The following is a 23,770-nucleotide window of genomic DNA, read 5'->3' as shown; positions in this document are numbered from 1 at the left end:
TCCAGCTAGGGTTTTGGTTTTTTTTGGTCGGTTGTTTTTCCTCATAATTTATTTGCAGTTTTCCCGAGACAAAAACGAAATCAGAGTCATCTTTTACACTTACAAGGCTCAGAAAGAAAAGACGAAGGGGTTGGGGGGGGGGGATATGCCGGGGGGGGGGCGGGGGGGATGGAAAAAGAATGAGAGAAAAGGGGAGGAGAAGAGAAAAATTTGGCAACGATCCACCAGCATTCATGGGACAGTAACAGCTCAGCTCAGCTCCTCGACATACAGCGTTAGCGCCCGAGGTTTGCTCCCGCGCAAAGGGCATGCAGAAAAAAAATAATAATAATAATTAAAAAAAAAAAAAATCTCCCCCACCCCACCCCCCCACCCCCCCCCAGCCAAAAAACAGCCCCCAGCAACACACGGCACCTCCGGACGCGGAGATGGAGGAAGCGGAAACCCCGGGGAAAACGTGTGGCCGAGCCGGAGAGCGCCCGGAGCGGGGTGATGCCTCCCCGGGGAAGGGGAGTCAGGGGGAGACGGGGTCCCCCGAGCGCCGGCCGGGGGAAGGGGTGCGGGACGGGAGCCAACGCCCTCGGCCGGGCCAGGGGTGCTGCCCGGTGCCCCCGTGCCGTGGCGGGGAGCGGCCGGGGGACCCCCGGCACGCGGCGGAGCAGCCTGTGCCCCCTAAGAGACCCGTTCTCTTAGTCTAAAGTGCTTTCGATGCTGCGTCAGTGCTGGCTGGATCGCCCCGATCCCCCCGCCCCGATCCCCGCCGCCTGGGCCGCAGCCCCCGGCCACCCCCCAGCCCCATTACGTGGCACCTGCGTTCCCCCCCCCCCCCCCCCCCCCCCGACCCTCTCACCCCTGCCAAAACCCACCAGCACCCGGAGCCGGCACCCGGCCACCCGCCTGCCGGGAGAGGGGGAAATGGGGTGTGGGTGCCCGGTCTTTGCCGCCGGGATGGGGACACGGGGGTGGCCGTCGGGGGACCCTCCCAAAGGCACCCACCGTGCCCCCTGCCCCCGCAGCGCCCGGCATCAGCCTCGGTCCCCCGGGGGCAGCGCCGGACTTTGGGGGGGGGGGGTGTCTGCGTCCCCCCCCCACCTCGCTTACCACCCGGCAGCACCCCGTGGCCGGGGACCCCCGTGGGAATTCAAAAATAAAGAGCTCTCTCTATGTACAGGGACCGGGGAGGGAAAGAGCGAAAGCGGAGTCCAAAGAACAACATCCACCACCAGCGACAGCGAAACGCCACAAGCACAGCCGGGAGCGGGGGCCAGGACCGCCCCCCCCGCCAGCCGGGAGACACCCCCAGGCGGAGACGGGCAGAGAGGGGGGGTCTGGCTGCGGGGGCGTCCCCCCCAGCCCCCCCTGTCTGTGGCCGAGCGGCTGGGTTGGATTTTGAGTGTGTGTGGTTGGGTTGGGGTTTAGATTTTTTTTTCCCCCCTTTATGGTTTTTTTTGGTTTTTTTTTTTCCTTTTTTTTGTTGTTGTCGTCTTTTTTTTTTTTTTTTTTTGTCTTTTTGTTTTCTGCAAACACAGGCACTGGAGGGGGGAGGAGCAGGGGCCGGGGCAGAGGGGGGACAGGCATGCGGACGCGTGCTTCGGGGCCGCAGCTCCGGCTGCCGGCTCGGCTCCCATCGCCGTCTCCGTCAGGCTGGAACCAGGACAGCCACCGCGAGCTCTGCGGGGATGGGGGACCCCGATGAGCCAGAACCGGGGCACCCCGGCACCCCTCTACCCCCGATCCCGCGCTCACCTTCACTGGAGCGGGGCGACGGGGGCCCCCGAGCCGTGGAAGTGGACGTTCTGCCACTTGCCGTCGCGGCGGTGCCAGACGCGGGTCTCCTCGGACTGGCTGGTGCGGGGCCGGCCCTGGGCGTCGATGTACTGGGTGAGGCGGATGTAGGCGATGCAGGCAGCGTCCTCCCCGATGACGTGCACGTGGGGGTTCAGGATGGTCGTGTGGATCGGCTTGTTGTTCTTGGAGAGCACTGCGGGGTGGGCGGCCGTCAGCGGGGCAGGCAGGGGAACGGGCAGGGATGCTGGCAGGGCAGGCGGGTGGACGGCCGAGCAGGCACGGGGATGGGCAGGCCGAGAGGGATACAGGGAGGCAGGCGGGACGGGCAGGGGGGGATACAGGCAGGGAGGCAGGACGGGCAGGCAGACAGGACGGGCAGGATGGACAGGCAGGCAGGGAGGGATAAAGGCAGGATGGACAGGCAGGCAGGACGGGCAGGCAGGGAGGGATACAGGCAGGGAGGGGTGGATGGACAGACAGGCAGGATGGGCAGGCAGACAGACAGGACAGACAGGCAGACAGGACAGACAGGCAGGATGGGCAGGCAGACAGACAGGACAGACAGGCAGACAGGACAGACAGACAGGACAGACAGGCAGATAGGACGGGCAGGGAGGGTGCAGGCAGGACGGAGAAGCAGGCAGAAGAGAAACAGCTGGGGAACAGGCAGGACGAGCAGGGCAGCAGGCAGCGGCCAGGCAGAGGACAGGCAGGGGACGGGCAGGGTGGACGGTCAGAGGGACCAAGCAGGGGACAGGCAGGCAGGGGCTGGGCAGGGGCTGGGAAGTTTGGATGGACAGACGGACAGGCAGAAGAAGGGCGGGGATGGACAAGACTGCCTGGCAGGCAGGCGGGGGGGCAGACGGGGAGGGAAGGCAAACAGGCAGGGGACCGGCAGGATGGGCAGGCAGGGGGAGGGCTGCGGACAGGCAAGACAGGGGAGCAGGCAGGCAGGACGGACAGAGGGACAGGCAGGACAGGAGGATGGACAGCTAAGCAGGCAGCCAGATGGGCTGGGCAGGCAGGACGGGCAAGCAGACGGGAAACAGGCAAGGGGGACAGGCAGGACGGGCAGGGGACAGGCAGGACAGGCAGGACGGGCAGGGCGCGGGCAGGGCGGGCACTCACAGTTCTCGAAGTAGAAGCGGTGGAAGTCCATGCCCTCCACCAGGTTGCCCAGGGCCTCGGGCTCGAAGGAGGTGAGCCCTGGGTCGCAGATCTTCCTGCAAGGCAGCGGGTGAGCAGCGGCCCCGCCCTGCCCCGCCCGGCCCCGCCCGGCCCCGCCCGCGGGACCCCACTCACGCGTAGGCCTCGAAGTCCCCGTTGTTGACGGCCTCGATGAGCTGCTCCGTGATCTTGATGATCTCCTGCTTGCGGGCTGGGGGGGGACGGCCAGCGACAGCGTCAGCGCCACGGCCACGTCCCCGTCCCCGTCCCCGTCCCCGCACCGGGGTCCCCTGGGGCGGAGGGGAGGGACGGGGGGGACGGGACGGTGGCGACGGTGGCGGGGGGCTGGGTGGGAGAGGGACGGACACGCGCCATGGGGATGGGTGGACGGGCTGCTGGGATGGACATGGTGACATGGTGACATGGGACACGGAGAAGGGACGCGGGGGGGGGGGGGGGGCATGGAGACAGACAGACCATGGGGACAGACAGACGGACCATGGGGACAGACAGATGGACCATGGGGACAAACGCATGGACCTTGAGGACAGACACATGGACCTTGGGGACAGACTGACCATGGGGACAGACACGTGGGCCATGGGGACAGACAGACGGACCACGGGGACAGAGACAGGGACCTCTGCATGCCCAGGGCCCCCGCAGCTCTGCCACACCAGTATCAGCGCCCCCACAGCCCGGGGATCCTGTGCCCTCCCAGCATGTCCCAGTGCTGCCCAGTGCCATCCCAGTGCCCTCCCAGCATGCTCAGGCACCCCAGTGCCCTCCCAGTACCAGCTCAGCATGTCCCAGTGCTTCCCAGCACATCCCAATGTTACCCCTGCATGTCCCAGTATATCCCAGTGCCATTCCAGTGCATCCCAATACATCCAGTTCCACACCGCTGTCTCCCAGTGCCACCCCACTGCGTCTCAGTGCCGTTCCAGTGCACCCCAGTATATTACAATAGATCCCAGTTCCGTGCAAGTGCGTCACAACACGCCCCAGTGCGATCCTATTGCATCCCAGCGTGTGCCAGTGCATCCCAGTGCCGCTCCAGCACTCCGATACATCCCAGTGCATTCCAGTGCCATCCCCTTGCACCCCAGTGCCATTCCAGTTCATTCCAATACGCCCCAGTTTCACCCCAGTGCAATCCTGTGCATCCCAGTGACACCCCAGTACGTTCCAGTGCCATCCCAGTGCATTCCACTACCTCTCGGTTACATCCCGGACTGTTCCAGTACCATTCCGGGGCATCCCGATACACCCCAGTTTACACCAGTACATCTCAGGGCCATCCCAGTGCATTTCAATGCAACCCAGTGCCAACCTGCTGTGTCCCAGTGCCCTTCCAGCGCATTCCAGTTCACCCCAGTTCCATGCCAGTGTCATGCTGTTGAATTCCAGTGTGTCCCAATGCACTCAGTGCAATCCCAGTATGTACCAGTGCCATCCCAATGCAGCCCGCTCCACTATATCCCAATGCCTCATTTCATCCTGATGCCACCCCAGTGCATCCCAGTGCCACCCAGTGCCACCCCAGTGCCACTCCAGTGCGTTTCAACACGGCCCAGTTCCAGCCCAGTGTGTCCCAGTACTACTCCAGAGCCTATCGTTACACTCCAGTTTGCCCCAGTGCATCCCAGTGACATCCCACTGCATCTCAGTGCCAATCTGCTGTGTCCCAGTGCTATTCCAGTGCGTCCCAATCCATCCCAGTTCCATCCCAGTGCACTGCAGTACCACGCTATTGCTTCCCAGTGCATCCCAGTACCATTCCAGTGCATCCCAGTACACCCCAGTTCCATCCAGTGCATCCCACTGCCATTCCAGTGCATCTCAACTCGTCTTGGTCCCATCCCACTGTGTCCCAGTGCCATCCCAGTCCATCCCTGTGTCACCCGAATGGGTTCCAGTGCCATTCCAGTGCATCTCGGCGCCACTCCACCACATCCCAGTGCGTCCCCGTGCATCTCAACGCCACCCCAGTTCATCCCAGTGCATTCCAGTGCATTCCAGTGCATTCCAACACAGCCCAGTTCCATCCCAGTATGTCCCAGTGCCATGCTATTGCATCCTAGTGCCATTCCAGTGCATTCCAACACAGCCCAGTTCTATCCCAGTATGTCCCAGTGCCATGCTATTGCATCCTAGTGCCATTCCAGTGCATTCCAACACAGCCCAGTTCTATCCCAGTATGTCCCAGTGCCATGCTATTGCATCCTAGTGCCATTCCAGTGCATTCCAACACAGCCCAGTTCCATCCCAGTATGTCCCAGTGCCATCCTATTGCATCCTAGTGCCATTCCAGTGCCATTCCAACACAGCCCAGTTCCATCCCAGTATGTCCCGGTGCTATTCCAGAGCCTATCATTACACTCCAGTTTGTCCCAGTGCATCCCAGTGACATCCCACTGCACATCGTTGCCATCCTGCCGTGTCCCAGTGCCATTCCAGTGCATCCCAATCCATCCCAGTACACCCCAGTTCCATCCAGTGCATCCCACTGCCATTCCAGTGCATCTCAATTCACCTTGGTACCATCCCACTGCCTCCCAGTGCCATCCCAGTGCATGCTGGTGCATCCCAGTGCCATCTCACTGCGTCCCAGTGTGACGCAGTGCATGTCAATGCATCCCAGTGCCATCCCAGTCCACCCCAGTGCCATCTCAGTGTATCCCAGTGCATCCCAGTGCCATCCCAGTGCATGTTGGTGCATCCCAGTGCCATCTCAATGCATCCCAGTGCCATCCCAGTGTGTCCCCATGCCATTGCAGCGTATCCTGATCCATCCCAGTTCCACCCCAGTTCACTCCAATGCATCCTAATGCCATCCCAGTTCCATCCCAGTGCACCCCAATGCATCCTGGTGCCATCCCAGAGCCATTCCAGTGCATACCAGTGCATCCCATTCCATCCTAGCTCTATCCCAGTGCATCCCAACACATCCTGATGCCATCCCATTCCCTCCCAGTGACATCCCAGCGCCATCCCAGCACACCTCAATGCATGCTGGTGCCATCCCAGCGCATCCCAGTGCACCCCAATGCATCCTGGTGCCATCCCAGTACATCCCGGCTCCATCCCAGTGCATCCCAGTGCCATCTCAGTGCATCCCAGTGCACCCCAATGCATCTCAGCTCCATCCCAGTGCATCCCAGTGCCATCCCAGTGCATCCTGGTGCCATCCCAGTGCACCCCAATGAATCCTGGCACCATCCCAGTGACATCCCAGTGCATCCCAGCACCATCCTAGTGCATCCCAGTGCCATCCCAGCGCCATCCTAGTGCATCCCAGTGCCACCTGAGTGCATCCCAGTGCCATCCCAGCGCCATCCCAGTGCATCCCAGCGCCATCCTAGTGCATCCCAGTGCCATCTCAGTGCATCCCAGTGCCATCCCAGTGCCATCCCAGCGCCATCCCAGTGCCATCTCAGTGCATCCCAGTACCATCCCAGTGCATCCCAGCTCCATCCTAGTGCATCCCAGCGCCATCCCAGTGCCACCTCAGTGCATCCCAGTGCCATCCCAGCTCCATCCTAGTGCATCCCAGTGCCATCCCAGTGCATCCCAGCTCCATCCTAGTGCATCCCAGTGCCACCTCAGTGCATCCCAGTGCATTCCAGCTCCATCCCAGTGCATCCCAGCGCCATCCTAGTGCATCCCAGTGCCATCTCAGTGCATCCCAGTACCATCCCAGTGCATCCCAGCTCCAGCTCCATTCTAGTGCATCCCAGCGCCATCCCAGTGCCACCTCAGTGCATCCCAGTGCCATCCCAGCTCCATCCTAGTGCATCCCAGTGCCACCTCAGTGCATCCCAGTGCCATCCCAGCACCATCCCAGTGCATCCTAGTGCATCCCAGTGCCATCCCAGTGCATCCCAGTGCATCTCAGCGCCATCCTAGTGCATCCCAGTGCCACCTCAGTGCATCCCAGTGCCACCTCAGTGCATCCCAGTGCCATCCCAGCGCCATCCCAGTGCATCCCAGCGCCATCCCAGTGCCATCCTAGTGCATCCCAGTGCCATCCCAGTGCATCCCAGCGCCATCCTAGTGCATCCCAGTGCCATCTCAGTGCATCCCAGTGCCATCCCAGCACCATCCCAGTGCATTCCAGCACCCTCCCAGTGCATCCCAGCGCCAGCCCCGCCCCGCAGCCCTGCCATGCCCCCGTCACCTTTTGTGTCCTCGTCCTCGATGGTGGTGTTGGTGCTATCGGACGACTCCTGCCAGCGGGACGGCGGCGGTGCAGGGGGAGAGACACAAACAGAGAGGGTCAGAATCCGGCCCAGCCGGGGATGGGGGGGGTGAGCCCGGCTGGGGCTCGGCAGGACGCCGGCGATGCCGGATGCTGTGGGGGGGGGAGCCCCCGCCGTCACCGCGCCCCGTGCGCGATCCTCATCCGCTCCAGCACCACGTCAGCCCCCTCCCCGCCCTGCGCCATGGCTGATGCTGGGGGGAGGATGGAGGCGGAAAGCGGGGCCCCAAACGACCCCGGGGGCTAACGAACGCGGGCGAGGCGAGAAGGGAAGAGAGGCAGCAATACCTTTATGCCGTCCGCGGGGTTATGAATTACGGTAGTTTGAGGCTCCTACGGGAGAAGGGAGAGAGACAGAGGCGGGGGGGGGGGAGGAAGCGAGAGCCCGGGGGGGACAACGGAGGGGGGGGACGACGGAGTGAGCGGCACGCGGACGGGGGCGAAGAGAGACCCAGACCGGATTCGGGGAGGGGCAGAGGGGGGAGAGAAGCAGAGAGTCATTAGTCCAGCGAAAGCCAAATGGTTTAATTCACAGAAAGACGGAGGCGGGGGGGGGAAAAGGGGGGAAATAGCGGGGGGGAGAGAGAGACGCAGCGGGACCCCCTGGACGGGCGAGGAGCAGCCGGCCGGGTCGTGGAGGGCAGCCCCGTGCCCGTATCCTGCACTCGCTGTGCTGGCCGGGCATCCCTCCGCCCGTGCCCGCGCTCGCTGTACCTGCCAGGCGTCCCCAGGCCCGCGTCCTGCGCTCGCCGCGCGGGCTGGACGTCCCTTCGCCTGCGTCCTGCGCTCCCAGCACCAGCCGGACATCCTCACGCCTGTACCCCGCGCTCATTCTGCCAGCTGGGCATCCCCGTGCCCGTATCCTGCACTCGCTGTGCCGCCCAGGCGTCGTCGTGCCCATATCCTGCACTTACTGTACCGGTGAGGCGTCCCCACGGCCAAATCCTGCGCCCGCTGTGCTGGCTGGGCACCCCTAGGTCCGTGTCCTGCACTCCCGGTACCAGCCAGCCAGGCTCATGCCCGTACCCTGCACCCCCTGCTCGCGGTGAGCACCCCTGTGCCCGTATCCTGCACCCACCGTGCCGGCTGGGTCGTGGTGGGCACCCCCGTGCCCGCGTCCTGCACCCGCCTCGCTGTCGGCATTGCCAGGGCATCCCCGCATCCCGCACCCGCTCTGCCGGCCGGGCAGCCCCGTGCCCGTGCCCGGCGCTTACCTTACCGGCAGGGCCGTGCTCAGCACCCCCGTGCCCGCGCCCGTATCCCGCACCCACCTCGCCGTCTGCACGACGCGGCACCCCGCGGTCGTACCCTGCACCCGCCTCGCTTGTCCCTGGGGCAGGAGCATCTCTGTGCCCGCACCCTGCACCCACCTTGGCCGTCCACGTCACCGGGGATCCCCCTGCCCGTACCCCGCGCCCACCTTGTCCTCACGGTGGGGCACCCCCGTGCCCGTACCCCGCACCCACCTTGTCCTCACGGTGGGGCACCCCCGTGCCCGTACCCTGCACCCACCTTGCCGTCCATGTTGTGGGGCACCCCACGGTCGTATCCTGCACCCCCCCCTCCATCCCCGTCCCCAGGACACCCCCCCCATCCCCACTGACACCAGGGACTGACGGACGGACAGACAGCCGGATGAGGCGGGGGGGGGCGCATGGCGATGGATGGGATGGGCTGGCGGGATGGATCCGGCCGGGGAGGTGCGGGGGGGTGCGGGGGCACCTACCAGCGCGGCGGGCGGGAGCGTCCCCTTGGGGCTGGTGACGCCGGCGCTGCCTTTGGTGCTGTTGGTCTGAGGCTGGGGGGGAGAGAAAGTGGGGGGGCTCAGCGACACGGGGGGGGTGGCCCCCCCACGGCCTCCCCCGCGGCCCCTCACCTTCACGCCGTCCGCCTTCTTGTTCAATAAGCTCTTAGCTGCTGCGGGGAGGGGGGAGAGAGCGTCAGTGGCTGTCCCCTCCCTTGGGGACAAGGGACGCCGTGTCATCCCCCCCGACCCCCCCGGCCCCCCACCCTGATGCCCCCCAGGTGCTGGCAGCACCCGCCACCCCGGTGTCGGGGACACACACACACTGGGAGGGGGGTGTCCCCATCCTGGGGGTGTCCCCATCTTACGGGGGGTGTCCCCAACCTGGGGGGGTGTCCCCATCCTGGGACACGCACACATGAGCTGGGGGGGGTCCCCATCCTGGTGGCCCCCGCGGGGGGGGGCAGAGCTGGCTTACCTTGGAGAAATGCAGAGAGGAAAGCGAGAGAGGGGGGCGAGAGAGAAACGGGGGGGGGAAGGAGGAAAAAGGGAAAAACATAAAAAAACCATAAAAAAGATGAGTTGAGTTCGGAGGGGGGCGGCCCCCTGTGCTCCCCCCGGTGTCACCCTGGAGGGGGACGAGGACGGGGGGTGGGGAGGAGCATCTGTCACTGCTATCGCGATCTCTGGCCAGTGGGGGGGCGGGGGGGGGTGACAGGGACCTGGGGGGGGACACAAGTGGCAGGGGGAGGGGGTCACCTCGAGCATCCTCATCGCTCCTCCGAGCTCGGGGACCCCCCTGCCAGTGTCACGGGGGGGGGAGGGGCTGTGAGGTGACAAGTCTGGTGATAGCAGGGTGGCACGGAGCAGCACCCAACAGGGGGGGCAGGGAAGGGGGGGGGGGGAGGGGACACCCCTGCCCCCCCCCCCGGCAGACCCATGTGCCCACGGGGGTCCGTGGTGGGGTGTCCCCAAGGGTCCCGGTCCCTCCTCCGAAAGCAGGCGGGCGCTGAGAGGTGGGGGCTTAAACCAGAGCCGAATTGGGGGGGGCCGAGGGGGGATCCCCAGCAGGGGGGAGCAGCTGTAGCCCTGGGGGGGGCACGGTTTAAGACCCGCCGAGTGTTTCGCGGCGCCACGAACACCGGCTGCAGCTCTCGGGAAGCCGTGCGGGGGGCGTGCGGGGGGGGCACATGCGGGGGGGGCATGCGGGGGGGGACACACACAGGGGGGGACACAGGGGGGACATGGGGCATGCGGCCGGTTTGCCCCCCCCTCCATGCACCGGTGTGCCCCCCCTGTGTGCGGGGAGGGGGGGGGCAGTGCCGTGGGGTGGGAGCAATGGGGGGGCACCCTAAAATTATCACCCCCCTGCCCCCAGCTCCCCATTGCTGACCCAGGCGGGGGTCCTTGGTGGTCCTTGGGGGTGCCACCATAGTGCGTGTCCCCCCCCCACCCAGGGACCACCGGCCCAGAGCAGGGCACAAGCACCCAAGCAGCCCCCCCTGGGATGGGGGGTGGGGGGGAAGCGCTGCGGGGGGGGGGTGTGTGTGCAGAGATCCCTCCGGGGCCAGCCGGGGGGTGACAGCAGGAGGGGGACAGTGGCATCTCTCGGTCCCCGTGGGGAGGGGGAGAGGCTGGGGAGGGGGATGCAGGAGGGGTGGGGGGGGCAATGCGGGGGGGCCATGCATGCGCTCCGATTTCCGAGGAGGGCACCCGAAACCTGTTGAGGGGGGGGGTGGGGGCGTGAGGAAGAGGATGGGGGGGACGGGGACATGGGGACGAAGGATCTGGGGGGGGACGGGGACACACAGAAACCAAGCGGGGCCGGGGGGGCCGGGGGGGCCCTTTGCGGACGCGTCTACCTTGTTCCACCAGCCCCAGGGGGGCCCCGGCGGCGGCCGCCGACATGGTCGGAGGAGCGGTGGTCTGTCTGCCCACTGCGGGCAGGAGACGGGCAGAGGGCGGGCAGGAGAGAGAGAGAGAGGAGAGAAAGGGAGCAGAGCTCCTGTTAGGGGCGGGGGGGGCAGGTGGGGGGGGGGGGCTGCAGCCGGGACCCCCACCTTCCCATCCCCCACCCCCCCCAACAACAAGTCCTGGGGTGCCCATCACCCCGGCCTCAGGCCTGGGGGTGGCTGGCGCTGCTCCGTCGTTCCCCCTCCCCCCCCCCGTGTCCCGTCCCCCTCCCCGCCAGCCACCGGAGTGGGGGGGGGGGACGGACACGGGGACCGGGCACTACCTGCTGCTGTGTGCGTGGGGCGGGGGGGGCCGGATCCTGCCCCCCCCTTGGCTAACGCACGCCCCCGTCCTCGCCGACAGGGAAAAAATGGGGGGGGGGGGGTTAGGGGATGGGGGGGGAGAAAGAGAGAAAGACAGCGACAGAGAGAGGGGGGAGGGGGGCACCGGCCTCGGCGGGGGCTGCGGGCGGGGGGGCTGCGGCCCCCGGCCCCCCCCGGCCAGCGGGAGCCCCCCCTTACCTGAGAAGTTCCTGGTGGCCAACATGGTGGTGAGGATGGCGCCCTGGAAGGGAGGGGGGGCAGGATGAGGGCGGGGGGGGCAGAGGGGTGCAGGGGGGGCCCCCGGTCCTCGGCGATGGGACGGGGGGGGGGGGTGCAGGACGGGGCCACGGCCCCGTGTGACGTGGGCGGGGGCAGGGCTGGGCCGCGCTGCGCCGGGTACCGCCGGGACGGGACCGTGGCCCACGGGAAAGCACCGGGCACGGCCAGGACGGGAGCGCAGCGGACCAGGAACGGCCCGGATGGGACCAGGGCAGCGCTGGGACGGGCCCGTGCCCCACGGGAAAGCGCCGGGCGCTGCCAGGACGGGACCGCGCTGGGCAGGGAAGCGCCGGGCACGGCCGGGATGGGACCGTGGGGCGGCCGGGACGGGACCGCGCTGCACCGGGCGCTGCCAGGATGCGACCGAACTGCACCGGGGCGTGGACGGGGTGGGACTGCGCCCGTGGGAAAGCTCCGGGGACGGGCAGGGTGGTGCCGTGCCGGGGGGGGGCAAACACCAGGCAGGGCCAGGGCCGGATCCAGCCCACGCTTCTCCCGGGAGAAGCCCTCACTCACCTTGAGCTTCCTCCGGGCGTTGAACTTTTTCAGACACTCTACCGTCTCCTGCCTGTGCATCATGGAGGCCACGGTGGAGCGTTGCTGTGGGGGACAGGAGGGGGTCAGTGCCAGGCGCCGGCGGCCACCAGCCCAGGGAGGGACGCCAAGGGGACGCCGGGGAGGGGGGAGAGCACTTACGCAGACCCACGGGTGCTTGAGGGCTTCGTGGGCTGTGATGCGCTTGGCGGGGTTGATGGTCAGCATCTGGTTGATGAGGTTTTTCGCTTCGGGGGTGACCGTGTCCCACTCGGGCGAAGGGAACTGCGGGGGGGATGGGGACATGGCGGGGTGACGGCTAGGGAGTGGCAGCCTCACGGCACCTGTGTCCCTCCACCTCCCCACGCGTCCCCAGCCAGCCACCGGAGATGTGGCCCAAAGTCCCCCCCCCCCGAGGCTCTCCCTGGTGGTCATTAGCTGTAGTGTCCCTCAGTAGGTTCCAGGGTTAACGAGCCAGCCGGCCACAGCGTGGGGGCTGCCTGGCACCGGGGACTTACGTCGTAGGCACCGGCCTTGATCTGTTGGTAGAGTTTGTGCTGGTCCTCGTCCCAAAACGGCGGGTAGCCCACCAGCAAGATGTACAGGATGACGCCTGGGCGAGGGAGAGCGGGGTCAGGGCTGGGGGGGACGGGGACCCCCAGCCTCCCCGTGGCTCCCTCCAGCCTTGCCCCAGGGGAGCGGTGTCCCCAGGACGGCCTGTCCCCACACCAGCCTCCCCGGTGCTGCCGGGATGGCACCGTTCCCCGCGGCAGCGCCCGCCCGCCCGGGAGAGCGTGGCACGGCCGGGGCACGCAGCCTGGGATGGCCGCGGGCCAGGATGGGACCAGGGTGAAGGGGACAGGACCAGGATGGGGACAGGGATGGGGACAGGGATGGCACCAGGATGGAGAAGGGGAGAGCACCAGGATGGGGACAGGGATGGCACCAGGATGAGGGACTGGGATAGGGCTGGGACAGGAACTGGGACGGGACCAGTCTGGAACTGGGGTGGGGATCAGGATGAGACTGGGATGGGAATGGGATGGGACTAGGATGGAGACAGGAAGGGGACAGGATGGGAGTGGGAAGGGGATCAGGATGGGATCAGGAAGAGACTGGGAAGGGGATCGGGCTGGGACGGGCTGGGACAGGGACAGGGACAGGGACAGGGACAGGGACAGGCTCTTACCGCATGCCCAGATGTCCACGGGTTTGCCGTAGGCCTCTTTGCGCAGGACTTCAGGGGAGAGGTAGCCGGGCGTGCCCGCGAAGCCTGGGACGGAGACGGGTGGGAGCCGAGCTGAGCCGCGGCGGGCGGGAGGCAGCGGGCACGGGGCAGGGACAGGGACAGGGACAGGGGCAGGGACAGGGGCAGGGCGGGCACAGGGCAGGACGCTGTGGGCATGGGACTGGGGCACAGGCATGGGGCAGGGCTGTGCTGGGCATGGGGGAGGGACACGGAGGGCATGGGGGGACGTGGTGGGCACGGGACAGGGACAGGGCAGGCACGGGGCAGGGACGTGGTGGCCACGGGGTACGGATGTGCTGGGCACGGGGCAGGGACGCAGTGGGCAAGGGACAGGGACGCGGTGGGCATGGGGGGGACATGGTGGGCACGGGACAGGGACAGGGCAGGCACGGGGCAGGGACGCAGTGGCCACGGGGCAGGGACGTGCTGGGCACGGGGCAGGGACGCGGCGGGCACGGGGCAGGGACGTGGTGGCCACGGGGCAGGGACGTGCTGGCCACGGGGCAGGGATGTGCTGGGCACAGGGCAGGGACGCAGCGGGCACGGGGACGCGGTGGCACTCACCGAACCAGGCCTGCTGATCCCCTTGCACCTCGATGGCGAGGCCGAAGTCGGCCAGCTTCACCGCCGCCCCTTTGCACTTGCTGGCCAGGAGCAGGTTCTCCGGCTGCCGCGGGCAGCGCCGGGCACGGGGTGGGAAGAGGAGGAGAGGGGAGGAAGCAGAGGGGGCTTTGCAGCCACCATCGAGCGGGCCCTGCCCGGCTGCCAGCCCCGTGCCACGGGCAGCGGCTCTGCCGGCTGCGTGCGCCCCGTGCCGAACACCCGGGGGTGCCCGGGTGGCACAGCCCCACGTCCAGCCCCAGCGCAGCGTCACCCCGTCACCCAGCGTCACCCCGTATCCCACCCATCCCTGCCCAGCATCACCCCGTATCCCTCCCAGCCCCAGCCCCGTGTCCCAGCCCCCACCCCATAGCCAAGCGTGAGCCCCCCCCCGGCACGTCCCCGTCCCCACTTCCCACCCGGCTCGTGCCCCCCGCCGCACCCCAACAGGGGGATGTGGGGCCGAGCGGGGGGTCACAGTGAACACCCAACTCGGCGCAGGAGCGTGCTGCGACTGGGGGGGGCTCACACCACCCCCGGAAAGGGGAGATGGCAGCTGGGGGCACTCAGAGCAGAGGGGACCCCCCCAGCCCCTGGGGGAGCGCAGTGACCCCCCCTAGGACCTTGGGGCTTGGGGACCCACTGAGCCAGGGCCCCCCCCAAGCTGTGGGGACCCAGGGACCTCGAGAGCTGGGAGGGGGGAGGACCACCGTGTGCAGAGGGATGGACAGACGGACAGATGGGGGGGACACACTCACCTTGAGGTCCCTGTGGACGACCCCCATTTGGTGACAGTGGAGGACGGCCTCCAGGATCTGCTGGATGCAGTGGCTGCGTGCAAATGTCGGAGGGGGGGGGGGGTCAGGGGCACGCTGCCCCCCCCGCCAGCCCCACACCCCCCCTGCCCGGGGGCACCCGGGACCTGTGCCCCCCCCAAACCGCCCCCCTGCCCCGCTGCCGGCACCCCGCTGCACCCTGGGGGGGACCCTACAAAAACAAGCGGTGATCTTGTATTGGGGGGGGGGTGCTGAGCATGGCACCCCCCCGTACCCCTGCCTGGGGGGATCACCCCTGGGGGGTCACCGCCTGGGGGGTCACCCCTGGGTGCCCATCAGGGGGTGCTCCCATCTTGGCACGGAGCCGTGGGCGACACCCTAATGGTGCTGCTGTGCCCCCCCCACCATGGGGACCCCCCCAGCCTTGCTGCCGCCAGGACACCGGGGTCCCCAGACAGGACTCACAGCGGGGGGGGGACGGGGGGTGCGGGGAGGGCGGATGGAGACGAGACAAGAAAGAAAGAGGGAAGGAGCGGGGGGATGAGAGGCTGAAATGGGGGTGAAGGGGGGGCCCCTGCCCTGCTGGGGGTGCTGGGGCATGGCGGGGGGCAACCTCCCTGCAGGGGGGGGGCGGGGGGGGGGCAAAAAAAGGGGGGGGGGGCAGAAAAAGGAGGGAGGAGAGAGCCCCAAAGCGGGGTCCCGGCAAGGGGAGCGGGGGGCCGGGAAGCGGGATGCTCCGGCGGGCGGGGGCAGCGCGGGGGGCACGGCCCCCCCGGCCCCCCCCGTTATACTGACCTGCGGCTCCCTCTGCACAGGGGCAAAGTGATGGGTGGGAGAAACGCGTGCTAATAGCTCATGGACACAGTGACTGCAAAACAAAACGGGGGGCGGGGGCGGGGGCGGGGGGCAGGAGGGGGTAAAGGGGGCGGGAGGGGGGCAGGATGGGGGGCAGGGGTGGGAGGGGGGCAGGATGGGGGTAAAGGGGTGGGAGAAGGGGGCAGGATGGGGGGCAGGATGGAGAGGAACGGGATGGGAGTGGGGGGCAGGATGGGGGGGTAAAGGGGTGGGAGTGGGGGGCAGGATGGGGGGCAGGGTTGGGAGGGGGGGCAGGAGAGGGGGATGGGAGGATCCAGGGGCAGGAGGGAGCAGGACGGGGGGGGGGGGCAGGTTGGGGGGCAGGTTGGGGGGCAGGAAGGCAGGTAGGGGGCAGGTGGGGCGGCAGGAGGCAAAACAGAGGGAAGGGGGTGCCGGGGGGGTCAGCGAGTGGAGGGGCAGCGGTGGGACGGACGGACACACGGACGGACACACGGACACGCACAGAGCCCGAGCGACGCGTGATGGGAGACGGGAAGGGACGGGGGGGACGGGGTGGGGATGGACCGGGGGGGTGGGGGGCACGGGGGGGGACGGGGACGGGGACGGGGCGGAGATGGGGGGAACGAGAGAGGGGGAGAAACAATGTTGTGAAAGCCCAGAGACCACGGGGACGGGCACACGGCGGGCACACAGGGCACTGGGGGCTCGGTACCGGCACGGGGGGGGCCCTGGGGGCCCCCCACCCGCCACCAGCCCCCCCTCAGCACATGTCACGACAGCGCCAGGCCTCAGCGGCAGGGGGGGAGCATGGAGTGGGGGGTGGGACGTGGGGGGGCCCCACTGAGCACCCGGCAGCAGGATGGAGCCGGTGGGGGGGTTACGATAATGGGGGGGGGGGGGCGCACCCCCACCCACTGGGTGCCCCCCCTGCCTGCCTTGCTGGAGCTGCCCCATCCCTGCAGCCCCCCGGGGGGGGGCACTTGGGGGGCTGGGGGTGTCCAGGGGGGTTTGGGGGGGTCTGGGGGGGCGCGGGGGCTCACCTGGCATCGGCTTCGCTGTAGTACTCCCGCGCCACGATGTCCTCGAAGAGCTCGCCGCCGGTCACCCTGCAACGCAGCCGGGGCACCGCGTCACCCCGGGACCCCGGCGCCCGGGTACCCCCAACCCCCCCGGGACCCGCCCGTACCCCCTGACCCCCCCCCCGCCGCACTCACAGGTCGAAGACGAGGTAATGGAAGCCCTCCTCCGAGATGCTGTCGTGGAGCCGCACTGCGGGGACAGGACGGGGACGGGGACAGGGACAGGCTCAGCCTCGGCAGCCCACGGCCCCTGGGCAGCCGACACGTGTGGCACACGCGTGTCCGTGTCACGTGCAGCCCTCACACCTGCACCCAGCATGTCCCCGGGGGGGCACCCAGCAGGACCCCAGGGGTGAGACCCCGCATGTCACCAAGGTGGCACCCAGCATGTGCCAGGGGGCACCCAGCAGGACCCCAGAGTGGCACCCGCTGTGTCCCCAGGGGGGCACCCAGCATGTCCCAATGGTGGCACCCAGCAGGACCCCAAGGGTGGGACCCCATATGTCCCCAGAGGGGCACTCAGCATATCTCCAGGTGGCACCCACTGTGTCCCCAGGGCGGCACCCAGCGTGTCCCCTGGGCGGCAGTCAGCACAGCCCCGTGGTGGCACCCAGCCTGTCCCAGGGCTGATACCCAGCAGGACCCCGCCCGTTCCCAGGGTGGCACCCCCCCCATGGTGGCACCCAGCGTGTCCCTGGGGTGGCACGTAGCAGGACCCCAAGCGTGAGACTCCACGTGTCCCCAGGTGGGCACCCAGCGTGTCCCCAGGGTGGCACCCAGCGTGTCCGGGGCCAGGCGCCACTCACCGATGTTGGAGTGCTTCAGCAGCCGGCAGATGCGGGCCTCCCGCTCCAGCTTCTGGTGGTCTGGGGACACAGGGGTCAGGCAGGGCACCCGCCCGCGTCCCCCACCCCGGGACACCCTGGCCCCACCCGCACCGCAGGGGGTCACCTGTCCCCGTCCCCGTCCCTGGCCGGAGGAGCCTGCAGGTGCCCATGGCTCTGCGGGTGTGCGGGTGGGGGTGTGCGGGGGTGCACAGGGGTGCAGTGGGGGGCGGGTGCCGGTGCACATGTGTGGGGACTGTGCAGGCGTGTGCCGGTGTGCACGTGTGTGTGGGTGTGCACCCGTGGGCGTGTGCACGTGGGTGTTAGTGTGTCTGGGTGTGCACGTGTGGAGGTGTGCGTGTGTCTTCAGGTGTGCCCATGTGGAGGTGCGCACGGGTGTGCGGGTGTGCACAGGTGTGCGGGTGTGCGCACGCGTGCGCGGGTGTGCACGTGTGTGCGGCTGTGCATGTTTATGCAGCTGTGCGTGTGCGGATGTACATCTGTGTTGTGCGTGTATGGATGTGTGTGCATGTGTGTGAGTGTGCAAGCACGTGTGGCTGTGCACACGTGTGTGGCTGTGCACATGTGTGGTTGTGTACGTGTTGCGGGTGTGCAGGCGTGTGGGTGTATGTGTGGTTGTCCATGCAAGGGGGTAGTACATGTGCCTGTAGTTGTGCACGTGTGTGCAGGTGTGCCTGTCTGTGCGGGTGTGCCTGTGTGCGGCTGTACCCGTGTGCCCAGGTGTGCCTCTGTGTGCAGCTGTACATACGTGCACGTGTACCTGTGTGTGCTGCTGTACCAGTGTGTGGCGGTACATGCGTTTGCAGCTGTACATCCATGTGGTTGTACCTGTGTGTGCGGCTGTACCTGCATGCGGCTGTACCTGTGTGTGTGTGGCTGTCCCTGTGTGTGTGTGGCTGTACCCCCGTGTGTGCGCACGCAGCTGTACTTGTGTGTGGCTGTATGTCTGTGCACACGTGTACCCGTGTTTGCCACTGTACGAGCGTGCGGCTGTACCTGTACGAGCGTGCGGCTGTACCCGTGTGTGTGGTTGTACCCGTGCGTGCCCGTGTACCAGGGTACGCAGCTGTACCCATGTGAGCGGCTCTACCTGTCGGTGCGGGTGTACCTACGTGTGGCTGTATCTGTGTGTGCGCGCGTACCTGTGCGTGGCTGTATACGCGTGTACCTGCGATTGCCGCTGTACAAGCGTGCGGCTGTACCTGTGCGTGCGGCTGTACCTGTGTATGCCCATGTACCGGGGCGTGCGGCTGTACCCATGTGCGTGGCTGTCCCTGTGTGCGGCTGTCCCTGTGCGCACAGGCTGTCCCAGCCCCGCTGCGCCCCGCTGCTGCCTGGGGGGTGGCTTGGGGGATGGGGGGGTGGGGGGGGCCGGGCAGGGACAGGCAGGGACAGGCAGGGCGAGGGCAGCCCAGGCTGTGAGCAGGGAAGGGCTGTGCCGGGTGGGGAGGGCACACGGACACACGGACAGGGGTGTGCGCATGCTCACACCCCCCGCACACGAGTGCATGTGTACACACACACGTGTATAGCCATGATCACACATGGCTCACACCCCCCCGCCCGCACACACGCGTGCACGGACACAATGTGGACACATGTGTGCGCACCCCCCCCATGCACGCTGTACTCGCACAGAGCAAACACACGCTGCTCACACTTGTGCGCGCACACGTGTGTACACACGCAGAGTAACCCCCACGCACTCAGTGAAACCGTACGCTGCCTGCTCACGCGGGGGCACACCCCCACACCTACACCCGCGCACGCTGCGCACACACACGCCCCACACCTGCACACGCCCCACGCGCACGGCGCGCACCCCACTCGGGCGTGCGCGCACCCCCCTCGCACACAGCGTACACGCACGCTGCTGAGGTGTGCACACGCCCCATGGCACAGGACGTGCACGCGCACACGCCCTGCTCACACGCGTGCACATACACGCAGCCCCATGCGTGCGGTGCACACGCCTGGGTACGCACTGCACACACAGACTGCTGAGGTGTGCACACACACCCGCACACCCACTGACACACACGCACACGCTCTGCCTGCTCACAACTGTGTGCACACCCCCATGCACGCTCAGCACACCCCCCATGCACACACACACTCATGCACAGCCCCCACTGCTCACATGTGTGTGTGCACACACCCATGAACACACACACACACCCATGAACACACACACACACCCATGAACACACACACGCATGCACACACACGCATGCACACACACACTCACGCACACACCCCCATGAACACACACACGTGTGCACACACACACCCATGAACACACACGTGTGCACACACACACCCGTGAACACACACGCGTGCGCGCACACACTCGCACGCCAGTGCACACACACACACTGCTCACACCCGTGCACGCACACGCACCTTTGCACATAGCATATGCATGTACACACACACACGCACACGCAGAGCCTGCTCACACGTGTGCACACCCCGCAGGGGACACCACGGGTGCAGCCCGGGGCGGGGGGGACGGACCCCGCGGGGCAGCGGGAGGGAACGGGGACGGGAAGGGCCTGATCCGGCCCCCACGGAGCACCCCCCACCCTCGGCCGGCACCCTTTGCCAGGAGCACCACAGGTGCCATGGGTGTCACGGGTGCCGTGGGTATCACGGGTGCCGTGGGTGTCATGGGCACCACGGGTGTCACCATGGGCACCGGGGTGGCCGGGCTGGGGGTGGCCCCGAGGGCACCCACCCCATGGGTGCCGGGGGGTCACGGGGGGGTCCTACCTCTGGCGGAGAGCTTTTTGGTGTTGATGATCTTGGCGGCGTACTCATGGCCGGTGCAGAGCTTGACGCAGCGCCGGACCACCGAGAAAGCCCCCCTGGGGAGGGGGAGGGGGACAGGCTCAGCGCCCCCCGCCTGCCTCAGCCCCCCCCTCCCCCCCCCCCCCAAAGCAGGCACGGGTGGGCTCCCACCCGTGACTCAGCACCCTGTGGCCGGGGGCTGCGCCGGCCGTGACTCAGCACCCGGGGGGTGAGCCCCGACACCGGGGGGCCCCGATGCCGCTCGGCCCCCGCCGCAGGCTCGCCGGGAACCGCGGGTGGGGGGTGCCGGGGGTGCCGGGCGGGGGGGGAGGGGGGGGCTCGGTGGGGCGAGCGCCTGGCGGGGGCTGGGGCCGGCATCGCCGGGGGGGTCGCGGGAAGGAGCCGGCACCGGCAGCCCGTTGCCATGGGGACGGCGGGTGGCCCGGATGGCGGCGGTGGCCATGGTGGCGGCACTGGCGGCGGCGGCGGCGGCGGCGGCGATGGCGGTGGTGGCAGCGGGCACGGGGCCCGGCTGCGGGCGCGGCGGGGCACGGGGAGCCATCGGCCACCGGCCCCCCGGGGACAGGGACGGGGACAGCGTGGCCGTGCGCACGCCGGGCGGCAGCACCCGCTCGCCCGCGGCCCCTCCAAGTGCCGCCACCACCTGTCCACCTGCCGGGACCGACGTCCCTGCCCGTCCCCTGCCCGTCCCCTGCCCGTCCCCTGCCTGCCAGGGTCCCCAGGGGCAGCGGGTGCCCCCCCGTGCTCCGCAGCACCCATGCCGGGGGGGGTCAGGGCAGCGTCGGGGGGGGCACAGAGGGGACGAGCCGGGCTGGGGACACGGCGGAGCCCGGCAGCACCCCGGCCCCGCCGAGGGTCCCGCGGGGGACACGTGGGCCCCGGGAGGCCGGGCACCAGGCCGTCCCCTGCCACCACACCGGGTCCCCACGTCCCGGGACACCGCGGGCCCCGCGCTGGCCGGGATGGTGGGGACCGTGCCACCGCCGGGGGACAAGGGGGAACTCCCCGGGGCCTGGCACCCCCCGTCCCCACCCCCCCCGTCCCCTCCCCACGCGGCCCCAGCGACAGGGGACACGGTGGGTGCCAGCTCCTGCGGGAGGGACGACTGTCACGGACCCCCCGGCTGTGCCTCAGTTTCCCCACCCGCCGGGGGCAGATGTCCCCGACAATCCCGGCGGGGGGGGGACGGGGACACACGCGCGGTGGCTGGCGGGTGACACGGAGGGATGGGGGGGGGGGGGGGGGGGGCGGGGGAACCACGTTGCCATGGCAACCAGGACAGGCTGGATTTTGGGGAGAGCGAGGGAACAGCCCGCGATGGCACCACGTCCCCCCCCCGGTACCCCCAAAGGGACCACGTCTACCCCTGCAAAATGTCCCCCCGCTATGGGGGGGTCCCCCCCGGTCCCCCCCTCCCCTGACGAGGTCTGCCCCCACCTGCCCCCCCCCATTTTTACCTCCCCCAGCCCTGCAGGCAGGTCGGGGGGATCTGCCCCCCCCCGGCCTTGGGGGCAAATGAGCCCCCCCAGACAAGCTCCTCCTCAGCTCCCCCCAACACCCGCCCGGGGGGGGGTCATGGACGCGGGGGGGGTCGGGGGGGGGGGGAAGGGGCCGGGGGGGGGCGGGGGGACCTGGGGGTCGTTAAGGACTAGGGGGGTCCAGAAGGGCTGGCGTCTATAAGGACCGGCGGGGGGGGGGGGGGGGCTAGCGGATTTGGGGAGTTATATAAGGCCCAAAGGGGTCTAACAGGGGCTGGGGGGACTGGAGGATGAGGAGGGTCTATAAGGACCAGAAGGGATATATGGATGAGGGGTCTATAGATAGGGGGGGGGTGGGGGGGCTGGAGAGATGGGGGGTATCTATAGGGGTGGGGGGCGAGGGGGGCCTGGAGGATGGGGGGGGGTCCAAAAGGAGCAGGTGCTTATAAGGACTCAAGGACGGTCTGGAGGATGAGGGATGTCTATAGGGACCAGGGGGGCTATAAGGTCTCGGGGGGGGGGTGTCTAATCAGGACTGAGGGGGTCTGGGGGGCTTGGGAGGTCTATAAGGACGGTGTGGCTATGCGGGCTGGGGGGTGTCGGTAAGGGCTTTGGGGGGGTCTGGAGGGATGGGGGTCTGTAAGGACCAGGGCGGCTATAAGGACCAGGGGATCTGGAGAGATGGGGGGGGTCTGTGAGGAGGGGGGTCTATAGGGGCTATAAGGACTGGGGGCGTCCGTAGGAGCCAGGGGTGAGATCGGGAGTGCTGGGGGATCTATGAGGACAGGGGGGTCAGGAGAGATGGGGGGGTCTATAAGGATGGGGGGTCCATCGGGTCAGGGGTGGCTATAAGGACTGGGGGGGCCTATAGGGCTGGGTGATTGGGGACTGGGGGGGATCTGGAGGGACTGCGGGGGGTCTGGGGTGACTGGGGTATAGCTGAGGACTGGGGGGGGTCAGGAAAGATCGGGGGGGTCTGTCAGGATGGGGGTCCATAAGGATCGGGGGGTCCTTTGGGAATGAGGCAGCTGCAGGGACGGGGGGGGGTCTATGGGGACGGGGGGGGACCCGGAGCAACCGGGGGGTCCGGGCCGCCGGGGGGGGCTGTAAGGCCCGGGGGTCCCTGCGGCCGGGGCCGGGAGGGGGTGCGGGGGGGTGGACACACGACAGGTACCGGACCGGGGGGGGGGGGGGGGGCCGGTATGGGGGGGGCAGGGCCAGTACCGGGGGGAGGGCAGTGCGGGGGGGGGGGGGGGCTGGGCAGGGCCGGTCCCGGGGGGGGTCGGCGGGGGGGTGGGGGCCGGTCCCGGGTGCCCCGTCCCGCGGGGGGGGGATGCGTCACGTCTGCACCGAGCGGCGGCCGGAGCCCCGGGCAGCGCCCCCCGCCCCCCGCCGCCCCCCGCGCTCCGCCCGCGGCCGGGGCCGGGGCCGTGCCCGGTGCCGGTGCCGGTGCCGGCGGCCCTTACTTGCCGATCTCCTCGTACAGCTGGTACTCGTCGGTGAAGCGGGTGCAGGGCACGGTGGTGGCCATGCTGCCGCCGCGCCGCGCCGCAATGAGCCGCCCCGGCACCGGCTCCGCTCCGGCTCCGGCTCCGCCTGGCGCGGGGGGGCGGGAGGAGGCGCTGCCGGGCCGGGGGAGGCACCGGCCGGGGGAGGCACCAGCCCGGGACAGCCCCCGCCGCCCGCCCCCCCCCCCCCCCGGCTGGGATCCCACCCCCCCCCCCGGGCACCCCCCGGCTCGGACCTGCCCCCGCGCCGGGGACCACCCCCCGGATCGCCCCCACACCCCGGTCCCCGTCCGCACCCTCCGGGGCTGGACCCCCCCCAGGGCCCCATAACCAGACCAGCCGCCCCCGGACCCCCTTACTCCGAATCCCCCCCAGGTGGGGGCACTGACATCCACCCCCCCAAAAGGCCCCGTACCCAGCCCCCCTCCCCGGGATTCCCCCCCCCCCCCCCCCCCAAATCTCCATATCCAGCCCCCCTCCCCGGGATCCCCCCCCAATATCCCCATGTCCCCTCCCCGGGGATCTCACATCCCCCTCAAAGGACCCCAAATTCGCCCCC

At 68.7% G+C, this 23,770-nt stretch overlaps 1 protein-coding gene across 7 annotated transcripts; it reads right to left on the bottom strand.

Annotated features, from left to right (window-relative positions):
• Positions 1–23: 23 nt before the first annotated feature.
• On the bottom strand, positions 24–23,309 carry CAMK2B (calcium/calmodulin dependent protein kinase II beta). Of its 7 annotated transcripts, XM_075523737.1 has the most exons (21): positions 23,170–23,309; positions 20,187–20,281; positions 17,376–17,435; positions 16,705–16,759; positions 16,531–16,596; positions 14,657–14,729; positions 13,863–13,965; positions 13,239–13,322; positions 12,568–12,662; positions 12,212–12,334; positions 12,032–12,115; positions 11,435–11,477; positions 10,823–10,897; positions 9,093–9,133; positions 8,943–9,014; positions 7,505–7,549; positions 7,136–7,184; positions 3,091–3,166; positions 2,917–3,011; positions 1,747–1,981; positions 24–1,671 (listed from the first exon to the last, which is right to left on the bottom strand). In XM_075523737.1, the coding sequence occupies exons 1-20, from the start codon at positions 23,232–23,234 to the stop codon at positions 1,749–1,751; spliced, it is 1,632 nt and encodes a 543-aa protein (XP_075379852.1). In that variant the 5' UTR covers positions 23,235–23,309; the 3' UTR covers positions 24–1,671; positions 1,747–1,748. The 7 variants fall into 7 exon arrangements, with proteins under 7 accessions (XP_075379852.1, XP_075379853.1, XP_075379854.1 ...); XM_075523738.1 differs by having other exon boundaries at positions 24–1,981; XM_075523739.1 differs by lacking the exon at positions 7,505–7,549.
• Positions 23,310–23,770: the final 461 nt, after the last annotated feature.

This window comes from Mycteria americana, chromosome 23, assembly GCF_035582795.1.
Source record: "Mycteria americana isolate JAX WOST 10 ecotype Jacksonville Zoo and Gardens chromosome 23, USCA_MyAme_1.0, whole genome shotgun sequence".
NCBI classification, from domain to species: domain Eukaryota; kingdom Metazoa; phylum Chordata; class Aves; order Ciconiiformes; family Ciconiidae; genus Mycteria; species Mycteria americana.
The sequence above is the reverse complement of the archived record's forward strand: the minus strand, read 5'-3'. Positions and strand labels throughout refer to the sequence as shown.

What these genes read in the sequence shown, in the direction of transcription:
- CAMK2B (XM_075523738.1), bottom strand. Translation starts at nt 23,234, where the DNA reads ATGGCCACCACCGTGCCCTGCACCCGCTTCACCGACGAGTACCAGCTG. An exon ending in CATTACCTCGTCTTCGACCT is followed by an intron (nt 16,597 to 16,704) that starts GTGAGTGCGGCG and finishes GCTGCGTTGCAG; the next exon opens with GGTGACCGGCGGCGAGCTCT. An exon ending in CGCTCCCGCCCGCCGCGCTG is followed by an intron (nt 7,550 to 8,942) that starts GTAGGTGCCCCC and finishes CTTCTCCCGTAG; the next exon opens with GAGCCTCAAACTACCGTAAT.